This window comes from Labrus bergylta, chromosome 14 (assembly GCF_963930695.1).
Source record: "Labrus bergylta chromosome 14, fLabBer1.1, whole genome shotgun sequence".
Taxonomy (NCBI): Eukaryota; Metazoa; Chordata; class Actinopteri; order Labriformes; family Labridae; genus Labrus; species Labrus bergylta.
In genome coordinates, this window is record NC_089208.1 from 15655379 (window position 1) to 15672335 (window position 16957).

Genomic DNA, 16957 nt, shown 5'->3' on the forward strand with positions numbered 1-16957 from the left:
GTTGCTTCTTGCAAATCTCACTCAACCCATTAGCGTCACATCCAGCGCTGACAGTTACTATGTGCCAAAACTATAACATCAGCAGGCAATGAATGCCAGCGTCAAACACACACACAAGTATGTGTCGACACACACTTAGCTTTGCACACTGGTCCCGGTTACAAATGTGTGGGGATTAAGGTTGCCAGCACCTTCAGGGCAGTAGAGGTTACGGGTGGCTGGTTTCATAGAGGCCATAATATGGTGCTCACATTCTGACCCTGGAGAGGATTTTTACACTTACAGCTGTCAGCTGCAATATTAGCTCTAACCTCTCTGTCGTCACACGTACACATGTGCAGCACTGGGCATCGAGAGTCAGCAGGAAATTGAGTCCTGTGATATATGCTGGGAGTGCACATACTGTAGGGCCAGCAGCATGCTACCACTTAGAGAGTAGGGATTTTCAATTGGCAAAAATGTAACTGGAGCAATTATTATTTTACAAATAATATTAAGATATTTTACAAACTTCATTCATGATTGCATGTGTTGTTGCAGTTTTCACATATGCATCATTGTTTGATTTGTCAGCATCTGTACATTACATACTGCAAAACATAATCAGAACAACTTTAAACACATCCAAATTAATTACATGCTCAAAGTCAAGTGTAGCCTCATCTAAAACAGGGCACTCTTTGTAGCACAGCTTGGTTCAGAGAGTAGAGGCTATCTCACACCTTCCTAATGCAGGCAGTGAGAAGACTGTGGCGGAGTGTGTGTCTTTCATATACAACTTACTTTATGTGACTTTAATGTCACTTAAATGGTTGAGTCAGGGAATTTGCAAAAATGTCACCTCACTCTTGGATCCATTTCTAATACTGTACCACCTGGTGCATGTGAGCCCCCCCCCCAAAAAAAAAATCAAAAGATGTGCAGACGTGTTGTGATTGTGGCATTTGTAGAAATGTCTATTTTAACATTCTCTGTGTGACTGGATGATTTGCTTCTCCTGTGAGAGTTATACAACTGTGCACATTTAGCTTAATTTAAAATCTGTGTTTTTGAAGTGTAGTAAATAACATTTTATCACACAGTTATGAAGACATCTTGTCTCGCACAGCACAGAATGTACATGCATATTCACTGCATTATGTATAATCTAGTAGCCGGGTTTTTTACTGAAGGACAATTAACAGGACATGATGCTGTTAGAGGGATCAGGCATGAGATGGCTACTTGCATCAGCCTGCCATATTTTTCCTCTATAATGTAAATGGATTTGATGTCACTTTGAAAGGTGTTGTCCGTTGCAGTCAGTCTGTTTTCTGAATTTCCTGTTTGGTCCAAGAATCTGATACTATGATCAATATTTTTTTGTGTGTTAATGGGGAAAGGTGTCCGTCTCATGCAGGTCTGTTTACAAGTGTGACAATAACCGTGCTCTATGTAACTCTCTCATGAAATTAAACCACTTCATATGCATGTGATCAATGCACAGTATATGTACACAAACGCTCACGCTGTCCTTCCACAGGGCAGGTTGCCAAGGACACCCCCCCCCCCCCCTCACTCCCTATATAACATCCCAAGCATGTGTTGGGAGAGGCAGGATAGAGATGGAGCATTACTTGAGGCAGATGAATATAGAAAGACCTTGGTTTGTCTTTATTGAAATTGGATTACTGCTTTCTTGCTTGAGCAGCCTGTTTATTTGGCTGACTGACAACAGGGCTTGTTGGACAGACACACCAGCCACTGTGGGAGAAGATTTATCATGGCCAGTAAATCCACTGCGCTGAGAGGGACATCCTAGACTTTCTCCCTAAAGTGTAGCGGTGTAAGAGGAGAGGGAAAAGGAGAAAAAGATGTGAGAAGGAATAGTTCAATTTAGGGAAGGTGCATAAGCAGAGAGAAAGAGAACCAAAAAATATAGGTGAGATGTCAAAGATTCGAGGAGAAAAAAAAGACAGAATTGAATGGGTGAGGAAATAAAAGTGGATGAGGTATCAAGAAGAAGAAAAGCTGGATGGAAAGAATTAAGAGAAGCTGCTCCTGTACAAATTAGAGATAAGTGTTTAAGTGAGAAAGTAGGGGAGGGGATAGAGGGAGAGAATAAGATGGTTGCACACAGGCTGAAGAACATCAATCAAACAATAAATCAGGATGTGTACTTGGCGGGGAGGAAGTTAATACAGACACAGTGCAAGGTGTTCTGAGTCTCGTACACGAAAGCCATCCTAGAATTTGCAGTGTCACTCATGTCTTGTGTGCACCATTAATTCATGACTGACCAGAAACAACAAGTAAATATGAGTAATTTCCCCGGTGACTTTATTATGTAGGGTCCGTAAAAGTCACTACATTCAGATAATATCCTGTCATAGAAGGCTGTTACATTATTCCCCTTCTTTTAAAGGCAAAGCTGCATATTGTTTAGTTCTGATTTGCTCTCATGTCGTTGGACGCCATATGACTCAAGCATGGTTGTTCCCATGAGAGTTGAAGTCAGAGGATTCATTTGATTTGATACAGTAAACTGATTATAGTTTGATAATCATATTAGGCCAATGATCAAGGTCATTGGCAAAGTCTGGTGCATTACCTGACCCCTCTTTCACCTTGGCTCCTAACAAACAAGCAAGCAAGGGACACACATACATTCCTGCTCTGTGATAACCCACGTCATTGGGGCTGCTTTTGTTAGCAAGGCTGGGGATTTCTTTTTATAGTGTATTAATGGGAGAGCTTATCGGCAAAGATTTATTGAGACTTCAGCCTCGGCAATTAACAGAAATGCCGATGGAACAATGCTTTATGGGGCTAAGAGCATTCATGTTGATGCATTCATGTTGCGAAGGAAATTAACAAGGGAGATGAAGGAGTGAATTAAGTAAAGATGGAGGATTTGAGACAGAAAAAAAAAGAAAGGCCTTAAAGTAAGAGACTAATATTTAGATAACAAAGAGGGAGAGGAAGGGCGGGTGAGTGAGGGAGGAAAATGCTGAGCATTAGCCACCATTGACTTTTCAGGGCATCTGGACATTGAATCAGCTCTTGACTGCTGCCGAGGAGTGATGGTCTATTTATCTGGCTAATGTCTAAACCAGACACAGCAGATGCTGTATTGAATTTAACATCAGACTACATTTCAGGGATCAGCTATCCAGAGGCTTTCTATTCACATGGGCCTGTATCAGAGAGGGAGACTCACACTCATCCTTTTCTTATGAGTCTGAAGCACATTAATACATCTAACAGACAATGGTCATTTTTCCAATTATTGTTCATTCAATACTGGAGTAATTAGAGAAAGTACTCTGCTGTGGCAATCTGACAAATATAAAAACTAATTAAACAACTACAAATCTGATCAAACTGAATCCATTCAAAGTTCACTAAAAGCATCATTAGTGCCTGTTTCCAACTTCAGTTAATAGTGTAGAACTTTCTACCGATATTTTGACAGAGCTGGTTAAACAGCAGCAGTAGTGTAAAGAAGTTGTTGTATTTAACAGCCAGAATCTTGGTCTAGAAAAATAAATTGTTTGTTTCCTTCAAGGGTCATAGCTGAACAGTATCGGTTAGAGATATAAACTGTCTGACGATATGAGTAAGATTCAATGACTTGGGGAAAAAAGCCTATCAGTGGTGATCTTGACCGGTCCTGATGTAAAATACGGAGTCCGCCCAGTCTGAGACCAGGACAAGACCAAGTAAAAATGCTTTTGATTCCGAGATGAGACCGCGACCTTCAAAAAGTGGTCATTAGACGGGTCTTGAGTACTACAACACTAATAAACAGCTGACGTTTTATCTTCGACCAAGTTTTAAGATGCTTTTTGACATTCTTGAGATGATGTAATTCCAATGAATGTTCATAATAATGGTATTTGGGATAAAAGAAACATCTCCTTGGCTTTGATGAGAAATGTGTAGAATTAAAGATGTTTTCCTCTTTTGTGAACAGGGAACCCATTGGGAAGAAGAAGTCAGGTAAGACACGGCAATACTCGTTTGGTTTGATGTTATTTTGTCTTTGAATGAAATAAGTGCAGAGGAAAAATGGCATTAGCTTTTTTTTAATCGGTAATATGGGACAACATTGTTTTATACCCTCTCTCAATTTTTCCAGTCCTCTCCTATTCATCCAAAGTTTTTGATAGGAAATTATCTCCATCTAGTGGCCACAATCTTAATAACAAGGTAAAAGTCTTTTGGCTGATGCAGTCAAAGCCACAGTTAGTCCACACTTGAATGTTTTCCTGGAGTTGAACATTTGAGTACTGGTGACAAAGAATCTCCTTTTGCCATTTTTCACTGAATCTTTCTACATATTCTCTCTTTCCTCTCTGTTTATCTTGTTTCCCTTAAGTGCATCCATGACATATTTTCAGTTCTCTTCTCTACTCATTTTCCTTTCCATCAGGGATTGTGGAGCGAGCGACTACTTTCCTAAAGCGAGGTAGTAAACACTTGGTCGTGCTGTGTGTGTGACCCAGCAGGCTGCTAGTGGCCTGTTCCCCCTCCCCTCCCCCCCCTTGTCCTGGGCAGGTGGGATGTGGCTCAGTTGAGGGCTTGGGGCTTGCATTGATTCAATAACGGAAGCTTACAATGTAGCTGATGATCTTTAAATCATGTGTTGCTCATTTCTCTGGTGTTTTTAAGTGTGTTGTGTTGTGGCAGAATAGAAAAGACTTATTCAAATAGGGTTTCCACTTTCACTTACATGATAATGTCGTTTTTTAATTAAGCCCATTGGCATAGATCGCTTCTGCTCACTGAAGGTTGTGCATGGAAAGACATGCTGAGTCAGCTGTTGTCACAACCAGATACTTATAATTTTACAACCTCTGTAATTTGGGGATTGTCACATTTCAAATAACTATTTCTGTTTAATAAAACGTGTTCAACAAGAACATTGATTAAGCTGATACATTGAGGCCTCCTATGTTAAGTTGATTTTTCTCAAGCCAGCTTGCTGCTAACATCGGTGGTGGGTCTTACTGGTGTTGGTCTGTTTCTGTGTAGAAATCACTGCCATGTTGATTATTAATTCAACCATCTACGCTTTTTAATCCTCTTGCCTTTACTCCAGTTGTTCAGATCTCCCATCTTCTCTCTGTTAGCTCTTTGTTTCCTCTCACACCATGTGTCTAATCACATCAGCATGTTGGGATGAATCTTCATACTTTAGATAAGCCTCCGCTGACTTCAACTTTATTTTAAAAAAAAAGAAGCTTTGGGATATTTCAACCTTTGGAGTAGTTCTTGGAGTTTCATTAAAGTAAGCTGTTCACTTATTACTACTCTACAGAAGCACTTTTGGAAGGAACACACTTAAATTGGCTTTTCAGTAAAGCCCCTTTAAGTGCAAATAAAATATGAAATCTTAGTATTCTCCTTTGTCAAGAAATGTTTAAGGTCAATATCACAAAGCAAAACAGATCCAAATTCATGGCTATTCCTTTAATTCCCCATGAAGGTAACATGTGGAGGCTTATTTATATTATCAAGATTTACTCCTTGAACTCACCTCACAAAGGAGCTGAAGGGGCTCAATGAGCTGTCTTTGATTTGTGCCCTTCACCAGGAGATTCCACCGCAGCGGATCCTCTCCTCCTCGACCAGTACGTGGCAGTAACAGACTACGAGAAGCAGGAGAGCTCTGAGGTCAGCCTGCACGTGGGTCAAGTGGTGGAGGTCATCGAGAAAAATGAGTCTGGTAGGTTCTACACAGCGTGAAGTTCATTATTATGGCACAGGTCGGTGGTGTAAATCAAAGCTGTTTGGTTCATTAGTGGAAACATCAGTAATCAGTGTGGAGTGTTTCCAAACAACAGTTAAGTGAATAACAGAAGCTTGCTGGGAAACCCCTTAGTGGTGTGTTTTTTATCTATCTGTTTGTATGCACTTAAAAATACTGCCTGGAAATATTTAAAATACATTTTTTTTAAAGTCACAATACAACTACTGAGTTTTAGCTGAGGATGACAATTTGTGCAGAAAGGACAGAATTTTTTGAACGTATCATTCAGGCTTCTGATTTCTGAACACGAACAAAAAAGACTTGAAAGCTCTGTGTGGCAGAATGAGTTTTCAGAACTGCATTTTTGGGGGTCAGACCAATAATGGATGAATGAAACCAGGTTGGGAATTACTGCCACCAACTGTTTCTCTTTGCTCCTAAATCTTCTATTTTTCCATGACAGTATTGGATTATAGTTTAAGTTACCCCGGACGATTTTTCTGGAAAAGTTCAAACTGCTTTTGGATGGAATCTTCCCTATCAGGGAGATACTTGTGTCGTTATCTATTTCATATTCAATTGAAAAAGCTAAAGCATCATACTGTACATGCATTTAACAACAAGTGCTATAAACCCTTTAACTGCAAAGTTTTCCCAAAGATCATTTGTTTCTGAATGTGTTTGGATGTGTTTTTCCTCTACTCTCTAGGGTGGTGGTTTATAAGCTCAGAGCATGCCCAGGGCTGGGTGCCTGCCACCTGCCTGGAGGCACAGGATGACCCTGACGACTTCACTATTCCAGGAGAAGAAGGTACATAAAGTTTTCCATCTGGACATGAAGAGTTAACTCTTAAACTCGATATAAATCCTGGAGCACACATCTAACACGTAACATAAAAATAGTAGAAGAGTGCAAAGGACCAGGGGGGCAGATAAGATAAAATAACATTTGGAGAGTCTTTGTGCCTTGACCCCAAAACCTGCCACTGTTATGGCAATACATGTTGTGTTTCCATGTGGGTTGTATTCTGCTGGTGTTTTGGCCCCTAAAGAAAAGCAATCCAAATATGTTTGAATTCCTAGATTACAGACCACTTACACAAATTATATGTAAGAAATACATTAAATCAGGGTCAAGTCAGATGCAGAGGTTAAAGTGTGATTCTGTAATTATAATGTACAGTGCATGGTAGTAGCCCGACTAAGTAAAGAGGCAACCCAGCCAATATGCAAATTACAAACCACATTCGAAGTCTTGGCAAGACTTCGAAGCCCGTTTAAAAGTGGACTCTCAGCTGGCTGCCCTGCCTTTGTGGGACAGGTCATCAGTCCTCACAGTCCTGAAAGTGGAGTGTTTGTGTATCATTTGAATATTTTCACAGATTCATAGAAAAAGATGCCAAACGGAAGCACATAAATGAATATTAGAGCAAGTATATTATAAGGCTTAATCTATTTTGTCCCTTTGCTAGTCAGCATCAGTTAAATCAGTGTTCCAATTGTAAGAAACATGTAATTAAATAGTCCTAAGAGCTCACCAATCCTCATCATCAACCATCAACTATTTCACCTATCACCTGCTGTTAACAGACATTTTTATGATTTATTATGATCACTGTGTCAGTAGCATGGCACGATAGTCTCCCAAACAATTTGTCAGGCACATCACATTAAGTTAAAGACTGGAAATTGTGCAAAAGGAAATGGCACATCATAGTTCCGATGGAATCTGTAACACAAACCATATGAAAATATACAAGCTACCTTTAAAAGACAAAAGGGCAAATTGCACCAGGCCTGCAAGAGGGTGGGAGGGCTCAACATCTGCAAGGCCTACCATCACTGTACATACTTTTATTTAGGGTGAAAACATCCTTCAGATGGCATTATGTTATGTTCACTTCCTATTTTGCATCACTTACTGTGCTGGGACGTCAGTGCCTCGGAGATTCTGGTCACTGCCAAGGCAAATGGGTCGACGCAGAACTTTAGGGGATCTATTCGGCACAGGCTTTGGGCAAGGTGGAGTGCATGCCTTTTCTTCTCCCCCCCCCCCTATTCTAAATGTGTGTGCACACATGCATACATCTGTAGGCATGTTTGTGCATGGGTAGGCATGACATGCTTGTTTGCATGATCCAAGCATGGAGAGTAAACCCTTGCATGCATAGTGGCTGTTCCTTTAAAATCATACAAATAGAAAATGTAGAAAAGTTTGTATCTTTTCAATTAACCAGCATTCAGGTTGTTGTGACATATATACTGTAATAGTATGGTATAGTATAGTTAACTATAGTATAAGAAAGTAATACTATGAGTAGTAATAAGACAAATAGAGCTGCATTCTAGTAGAGTAACGTTTGTCCTGTTTGTGGTTAATATTTGTGTGTTCTATGTGTTTCACTTGTGTGTATCTTACATCTTCTCACTCCACAAAACACTGCTCAAGCCTTGCCTCATTAAATCAGAATAATGAATATTTGCAGCAATAACAGTAGTTTATTCCAAATCACAGTCTTGATCGGGAGGAGAATGACATTTAACCTTTTTATGAAAAGGTTGTTGAGATCTTCACAGAGTACAAAACACAACATGCTTAGCTAAGTGCATAAATGGACCACTTCATATTTTGCTATCCTTTAAATGAGAACTGAGTGAAGTTACTTATTGCGATGTAATTAAATTCTCGCAGTGATTGCAATCATTTGTGTGGTCTCCCACCCCTCAAGCTGTTACCCTTCATTAGCATTCTTTTTTTTTTTCTTTTTTTTGTGAGCATTTTATCTTCAAAACAATCCTTATTGATGATACTTAACAACGCTGCCCTTTGTGTGACTGCAGAAGAGAAGTATTCCGTGATTTACCCGTACTCTGCAAGGGACCAGGATGAGATTGACCTGGAGAGGGGAATGATTGTTGAGGTGATTCAGAAGAACTTGGAGGGCTGGTGGAAGATCAGGTAATGCTTTTAAAGGACAGGATCAACCTTAAGGTTTTCTGTCTTAAGTGTCCTCACCAGAACGCCCCCCCCCCCCCCCCCCCGATGGTTTATCTCTGCTCCCTCACAGGTATCAGGGACGCGAGGGCTGGGCCCCAGCCTCCTACCTGAAGAAGGCTGACATCCAGAGCCAGAAGCAGTCAGCAGGTGGGGCTGCTCATGCCAGCGCCAATGACCTGGAGGGAGTTGCCAAACAGAACCAGCAGAACAATGCAGCCAGAGAGAACCGAGACAACAGCCATAAAGAAAACAGACTCTCCTTCTTTTCTGACAAAAGTAAATTAAATGTAGACTCCTTATCAGTTTGATGCTGTCAAATGTTGTACATTTCAAAGTTGACAATTTATTATGCAGAAAAATATTGCCAATCCAAATAGTAAAGATGCTATTTTTGTATATTGTTATAAACCTTATCCCCTCAGTTTTATTGCACAGCCAGTGTTAGTTTACCAAATATTCAACACTATCTCACATATAAGATTCAAACCGATACGCTGGCTGTACGCTGCTGGTTTGAAAATGTGTAACGCACCAAAAGTTCACCTAATGTCTTTTTCCCTTGACAGAAATGGGACTCAGGCACAGACCCCCTCCACGCAGAGATCTAACCATTGTAAGGCATCTCACTTGAGTCTCCATTTCTCCTTTGTATTGAGAGAAAGCTGACAACTTCTTTCAACCACTTAACTTTTGTGTGCGTCCTTTGCATTCCTCAGCCACGTGGTGCAAACCTACCCAAGCCGCCTGTTCCTCCTCAGGTTGAGGAAGAGTTCTACACCATAGCAGACTTCCAGACCACCATCCCTGATGGGATTAGCTTCCAAGCTGGAGTGAAAGTTGAGGTGGGTCAGGCATTTCCCTAAATTGTTTAAAATGAAATTTATAACACATTTGGTTATGGATAATATTTTACAGTCAAGCATTTTGAAGCACTTTAGTTTCAAAGTTTCCTTTTTAACCTACCAGGTGATTGACAAGAATGGGAGTGGTTGGTGGTACATCCAGATCGAGGATAAAGAGGGCTGGGCCCCCGCCAACTTTATCGACAAATACAAAAAGACCAGTAATGCCGTGCGGCCAAATTTCCTTGCCCCTCTACCCAATGAGATGGAAAAGCTGAGACTAGAAGATGCCGGTTCTTCAACTGTTTCGAGCACTGATGACAGCTGGTCCAAGCCTTTGCCAGATGAGCCAACCTCAGCCCCTGAGTCCTGTGCCCGGCCTAAGCTAAGGGATTGGAAGTCCAGTGCCAGCAAGGGAGCCACTTCCATCTCTGCTCCTTTACCTCCTGCCCCAGTTGTCCCACCAGCCGAGGACAAACCTGCTCTACCTCCACGGAGAGAGTCCATCAATAAAAGCTTTGAAATAGAAGTAGGAGAGAAATCAAGACCTGAACTTTCCAAACCTTTGCCCCCAAAACCCCCTGCTCCCGGGGTGATCATGCCACTGGTGCCACCCAAAGCAGCTCCCTTCAAACCAGACAAACCGTTGGAGCCAAAGAAAGAAGATAAAAGCAAAGCTCTCCACCTACGAAATGAGATGGGTCTCGAATGTGGACACAAGATCTCTGCCAAAGAGGTGAAGAAGTTTAATCTGAAGCCTGTACCTAAGATGCCACCAAAACCAAAACCAGAAGTGCAGGAGGAGAAACCAGAACCAGCTGGCCCGGGAGTGTTCATGAAAGCGAAGCCAGTGGTCAGACCTAAGCCTGTTCCAGCTGCCAAGCCTGATCCTCCGGCAGAGAACAAACTGGACATCACCAACCTGAGGAGCAAGCTGAGGCCTTCCAAACCTGCAGACGTGGCCTCTGAGGTGAACCATCAGAATGGCACCTCCACTTCCCATCCCAGTCCACCCCCAAGCTCTCCCCCCATCCATATCCCAACGGCTTATAATGGTAAGAACTGTGATGAGCCCAAACTCCCCCCTAAACACATAAATGGTCACAGCCATGATAGTTCATCACCCCCTGCTAAACCAGCAGTGCCTCCCCACAAGGAGCCACCTCAGAGACCCCCCACCATGGTTCCGAGGAGACCTCCTCCTCCAAAGAAGGAGTACCCATCCAGCCCGACCGAGCTGAAACCTCCACCTTTTCTGAAAGAAGCCCAGGACGTTCCCAAGGGACCTCCCCAACTCAGCAGACCCCCTCCCCCAAAACCCAAAGGGTTCGTTCTGCCACCTCCAAACAAGGAGAAAGAAGAAGCCAAAGCGAACAAAGTCCCGATTCCTCCCAAACCCCAGCTGAAGAGTGAGAAGCCCGGCCCACCCAAGGACAAGCTCCCACCTTTACTCAAAGAGCCCAGCAAGGACGAGCTGTATCTGGCTGTGGCCGACTTTGAAGGGGATGAAAACACATCCGGCTTCAAGGTGGGTACAGTGTTTGAGGTTATGGAGAAAAACAGCAGCGGCTGGTGGTTCTGTAAAAATGTGGGAGAAGAAGCGGAGGGCTGGATCCCCTCGAATTATCTGAGCAAGAAACCTTAGTGTGAATGTGCTCTCAAAAAGCATTGCCATATGAATAAAAAAAAAGATTGAAAAGAACAAATATTACTACTTTGTAGCTTATTAGCTTTTTTTTATTTATAGGTACCTTTTTTTTAATTGATACACATTTTTTGTTGTTTTTTATTTTGATGATAATATTCTACCTAAACTGAACCAGCAATAACATATGGCCTTGTTGGGTCTTGTGATGTTTACTTTTTTGTTTTTATCTAAATGTTACATGAATTTGTCGGTGAAAAGTCCAGCCTGTAGAGCAGCAGTAAACGTATCTCCACCCATGCCTTCTATAATATAGTGCCTCTATGTTATATGCAAAGTGCTTCAGTGCTTACTCTACATATACTGTATGCAACTGTAGATATAGTCCGTGGTTGGAATCTTTAAAAAAAAACATTTTAATTAACATCAGAAATCTACATCACTGGAACATAAATCCAGCAGAAGAAAAAAACGCCTTTTGTCCCTTAGACAACGTCCGCACATGAACTCACCGGGGCAGTTCAATGATTATATATCTGGGCTTTCGAGTGCTAGAAGCAATCACTTAAAGAGATGTCTTTGCCAAGTAGGAGTGCTGTTTGTTATACTAGAAACATGCATATTAGTTTATGTGCTGTTGTAATGCTTTCTTTGTTGACTGCATACTTACTGTTGCAGCGACAGATGTGCACTTTTTCAAACATTTTAAATGAGGTCAGTTTTAAGGTTTGCACATGCTTGAAGGAAGAGGAGATTTGCAGCAGTGCATCTTATTATTTCATAGTTGTGTCAGTCATTTTTTAGCTCTGTTTTTTATACTCACTATATCAAATATCCACCACAGTTAGAGGTAAACATTACAAGATGAGAAGAAGCTCTGTGAGTATTTCACAGGATGATGTTATCTCTTGCCCAAAAAAAAAAAAAGGAATGTGTGATGTGACAAATCTGCAAACCTGTACCTGATGCTTGACCTAAGAGATAAGAACATTGGAGCTCGACAGTGATTTGTGCAATGATTTACAGTATTGTAAATGTACAGTCTGTTCTTTACCGAAGTTTGGTGCTCATATACAGAAACAGCAAAGTGTGACCAATGTACAAAAGTAATGTTTTACATGAATGCTTGACTGGTTTCAAGTGTTGGTCAGTATATAAAATTATTTTTTATTGTATAGAAATGAAAGGCATATCTTTGCTGCTGTCACTTTGCTTTGACAGGCCATATGTCATGTCTTTTACTTTGTGATGGGATCGGAGGAAGAATGAGCGAAGCTGGAATTTGGTTGGGTTGATTTGTGCGATAGGCTTATTTTACAAAAGGTACAAAAGGGTGTGTTGTTGTTGTTTAAAAAAGAAAATTATGTCACAAGAAAAGTATGTGAAGCAATAGATCCCAGGAGGTGACATGGATATATTTTCTTTTTTCACGCACACACACTTTCTATTTCAGTTTTAGTAACTTGAACGCACGACTAAAGTAATTCACACATGTATTTTATTTGTGTTGCAGGCACCACTTTTATATATCGTGTGTGTGTTGTAGTACCTTGCACATGGTTCTTTATTATTTTGAGAAATTTAAACCTGCATGCAAGTTGCCAAAACGCTCAGATTATAAAACAGGTGCATGAAATAGAAAGCACACGTGCATGAAGAAAACATTTCCATGTCACCTCCCGGGCTCCGTACGAAGCAACTTCACAATAAGTGGTTCAGAAACTGTTGTCGACCATATCAGTTCTGAATATGTGTAAAGTTCAATAACATTGGAAATAACATGTATGTTCATGGTGAGAAACAAACAGACAAGACTAAAAGCTAGAACACTGATACTGTTCTGCTTGTAGTGGCTTTAATATAATTCCACCTTCCACCCATTTCTAAAACATCGATTAGTTATGGAGCAGGAAACAATGGCAGATATTAAATACACCTTAAAATGATTGTTCAGGTGTGGTTTGTGAACACGAAGGAGGAAGGTACAGTAAAGTGCGAGGCCAGAGTGTTGATGTCATCATTTCAGTATTGTAATCTTTTGTACTTTTTTTTTCCTGTCTTTTTCATTACATTTGAGTCTCCTTTTACATAAGTCAATAAAAGTGTCTGCTTTTTCAGTCCAGCTGTTGTAATGTGTCTTCATTGGAATTTCAAATAAATTAAAAAGAAAATGGGAATATTTAAGTTTATTTATGTCACAAGTCAAACATTTCTGAAACCTTAAATCCTCTTTCTAGCTATGCACCAATTAATTATTGATTTTTGTATCAGGATAGGTCACGGTTAGCATCTTTCAAGACTATGACTAAACGCACTCTGGAAGTGTTTTATGACAAGTAAAACTGTCTAGTGTGTGTTAACAGTCTTTTTTGGCTGCCTCTTCAAGAGACAAAAACAGAGCATAAAGAGAATGCAGCTTTAAATCGTGTTTGTTGGGATCACCTTCTGATAAGAAGCCAAGTTCCTCTTAGGTCTTCTCTATGCTGTATAGTAGTTTTGTTTTTCAGACCGTCTTGATCCAGATTTTTTTACATGTTGCTATGGTATAAAAAAGATTGCAGCAGAGTTGGGTGTTGACCAAACGGTGAAAGTGCAAATATAAAAGTCAACTAACTGTAATATACAGGTGAACCTCTTAATATTCATGTGTTCTCTAAGCAAAGTCCTTGAGTGTTAGTGTTGAGGAAACCGAAGCATTATGTCATCATCATGAGATTCATACGCTGCCAACTATCACTAAATGTTTCCCGCTCTTTTCAACAAATCTTGGGATATCAGATTTACCATGAAGCTGTTCAGAGATTTAGGAAATTAAAATGATGTGTTTGATGGTGTAACTATAACCACTATTTAAAAAATTAAAAAAAGAACCAACACCACATTAGAAAATCTGCCTTTTATTAAGTTATTTACAACAGTGGTTCCTTCGGATACAGTTTCATTCACATTCACAATCCCTCCATTCAAATAATATCATGTAAACCGAAGCAGAGTGGAAGGCATAGATTGAGCAGGATAGGAAAAAAAAAAAAAAAAAAAAGTATTTTCATAACAAGTTCAAATACTTTGGGAGACTTTGTGAGAGTAGGGGTGAGAGGGATTAAGATGTACCTGATGCAGGACTTGCTCCATATAAATATGCAGGAAAAAAACACACCTCTCACCTAACATGCAACAATCTCCTCGCCGCTGCAAACTGAAGGATTTTGTTTCACTTCTACATTTCAAGGCATTTGACAGCAGACAGAATCGTTGCGCTCCCTTTCAAATTATATGAAGAGTTGTGTTCCAAAAGTGATCATCTGAAAGTCAAACTCTGAAATGATTGCCTTTACAAATAATATTTAAAATATATATATATTAAGATGTAATAATTAGGTAAAGCTGTTACTTTCATTTAAAAAAAAAAAAGTGATGCATCTGCTTTTGGAGTTGAACTCTTCATAGTATTCCTCCTCTCAGTGCAAAGGAAGGCAACGTGTAAGAAAAATAACCTCTTGAAGCTTAGCAAAGACGGACATGGAATATTGCACTTTGGTTAGCAGGCGGTGCAGTCACTGCACATGGTACAACAACAATATGAATATATTTCTTTTTTTTTATTCAAACTTAAACTTCCTCACATCCTAAAAAAGAAAAGAAAAAAAAAAGGACAACAGTATTTCGCTTTGGCTTTGTCAGTTCCCATCCAGTGTGACTGATTTTACAGTAAAAGTACGACAGAAAAGAAATATATATTACAAAAGCAACACATTGGGAATAACAATTAGATTTCCTTATCTGTTAAAATCTCACCTTAAAGTAATCATTTAAAAAAACCTAAAAACTAAAAGTTTGATCTTGATATAGCCTCATCCCTCATTTGGTACAAGATACAAAATAAAAGCACATCCTTCATATGATTGGTGTTGGTTTAAAACAAGAGAAAAATATTTAACTTAGCATTTACAGTGATACATCTGGATAAGGTTGTTCTTCAAATAAATAAAGGCAGACTTCAGCTGCTAAATCCCAAACAGGAAACATTTTGGTAAATCATTACACTTTTTGGTCATTGTTTTTGGAAGACGTTGCTGATAATTTGGGATCGGTGGAAAGTGCTTTGTTACCGTTTCAACAGGTTTTAAAAAAAATAAATAATCTTCCACTTAGTGTGGGAGTAAATTCCCTTCCCATGCTAGGAGTTGAATGATCGCTGGTGATCAATGTGACGTTAACAGAAAAAAGAAAAGAAAGACTCTTTGGGAGCACAGGCTGTAATCGAGTCATGTGAAGAATACGCGTTTTGAAACCTTTGTCAAAGAAACACCCTAGAACATGAGTTAAAACATAAATAGTCACGGAAAAAACAAAAAGGGAACCCTAATGGAGGGACAGGCGTGCTGCCTTTACAAGCCGAGCAAATGAAAACGAAGGCAGCAGGCTGTTGTGTGAAGCCTGTAGTTGTGTGTTTTGATGGTTATGTGTTGGCGCTAACAGTGGGACAGGACATACTGGGTAACGACATCACAACAGTTTCTATGTGGTGGAAGAGTCTTGGTAAGGCACAAACTTGGACAGCTTGTTGGGTGAACTTGGGTTTGGACAATCAGAACTCTCAGTCATCCTAAAGAAAGCCTCCTGCTCTCTTTTCTTCATGTTCAGCTCCTCTTCGAGCGCCTGAGAGGGTCGGCGGAAGAGAAGGGGAAAGCAAAATATGCATTAGAATACTAATTACTAATTAGAATTATTAATTACAGAGAGGTCATTTTATTTACACTTGTATGATGCAGTTAGCTAGATTCATCTTTAATAAAGAAAGGACCAACTTTCTGTATAGCGTTCAGCAGACTTTAGTGTTTAGTCAGGATAAAGATACATGTGTTTCACATGAATATAACATGACATCTTAACTGAATAATAGCTTGTATGATCAATACCATTCTTATATCTGTGACCTTAGTACTGTAGGTAGCTAGACTCAGAGTACATCAGCTTAGTTTAGCATTAAGCATTAATAGCCTGCAGAGGTGTCATTGTCCCCGGCTATTTTTGGAAAGATGATACAACAATATGTAACACCCTGTTGAACCACAGATGGGCAATGTTCACTAGTGGGCTCTAGTTGTGTTTGTAAAGCTTGTAAGCTTAAAAATGAAGGGACTGGCTGCTCCCCGTTGTTGTCCAGATTATAAAGTTGATCTTTTTCCTCATTGAGATACAAGTTTTCTTTTTCAAGAAATCAAGACAGCAGCATAGTTTCAGACATTGAACAAAGACAAACAACAAACAAATGTAATATATATCAACAAATCAGAAGTGTATTGTTAGATTAGTTCTCTTTGTTTTTTTAAATGCCTTCTTTTAGTTTATTTCTCATTAGCTTCTCAAGTGGGTGAAACCAATAAGGTCAGAAAAAGTTAGTAAAAGTAATTTAGTGTTTGACTTTAATATCCACTGAAAATACTCTAACACATATGTATTCAAATAAATGAACACAGACCAAAAATAAAGACATTTTCTAAGCAAGTGTAATTGTAGTTTTGGAAACACTCTTCAGTTTCTGTTCCTTTTTTTTGGAAGGGGCTTGTTTTTTTCAAACATGATTTTGGGGCTTTTGGACCTTTAGTCTAGAGTACAACTACTGAGAGACAGGAAATGGGTGGAGAGAGAGTGGAGGATGACATGACCAAACAGCGTCAGGATCTGGAGTGGCACCAGTAAATAAAGAGGAAGCCAGTCTGAAATGTGCTTTGTGA

General features: G+C 39.9%; 2 protein-coding genes across 5 annotated transcripts in view; one reads left to right on the plus strand and one right to left on the minus strand.

The window, feature by feature from the left end:
• Positions 1 to 13341, plus strand: part of sh3pxd2b (SH3 and PX domains 2B) — a 38313-nt gene extending 24972 nt beyond the window's left edge. The window contains exons 6-15 of one of the 4 annotated variants that reach the window (XM_020638298.3): positions 3956 to 3981; positions 4415 to 4450; positions 5579 to 5710; positions 6444 to 6545; positions 7673 to 7756; positions 8576 to 8693; positions 8803 to 9008; positions 9299 to 9345; positions 9449 to 9574; positions 9699 to 13341. In XM_020638298.3, coding sequence (XP_020493954.2) covers positions 3956 to 3981; positions 4415 to 4450; positions 5579 to 5710; positions 6444 to 6545; positions 7673 to 7756; positions 8576 to 8693; positions 8803 to 9008; positions 9299 to 9345; positions 9449 to 9574; positions 9699 to 11219 — 2398 coding nt within the window. In that variant the 3' untranslated portion in view covers positions 11220 to 13341. The remainder of the gene's footprint in view (positions 1 to 3955; positions 3982 to 4414; positions 4451 to 5578; positions 5711 to 6443; positions 6546 to 7672; positions 7757 to 8575; positions 8694 to 8802; positions 9009 to 9298; positions 9346 to 9448; positions 9575 to 9698) is intronic. The other 3 variants (XM_065963336.1, XM_065963337.1, XM_065963338.1) reach the window with 3 other exon arrangements.
• A 759-nt stretch (positions 13342 to 14100) lies between these two features.
• Positions 14101 to 16957, minus strand: part of stk10 (serine/threonine kinase 10) — a 44316-nt gene continuing 41459 nt past the window's right edge. The window contains exon 20 of the mRNA XM_020638326.3: positions 14101 to 15878. Coding sequence (XP_020493982.1) covers positions 15738 to 15878 — 141 coding nt within the window. The 3' untranslated portion in view covers positions 14101 to 15737. The remainder of the gene's footprint in view (positions 15879 to 16957) is intronic.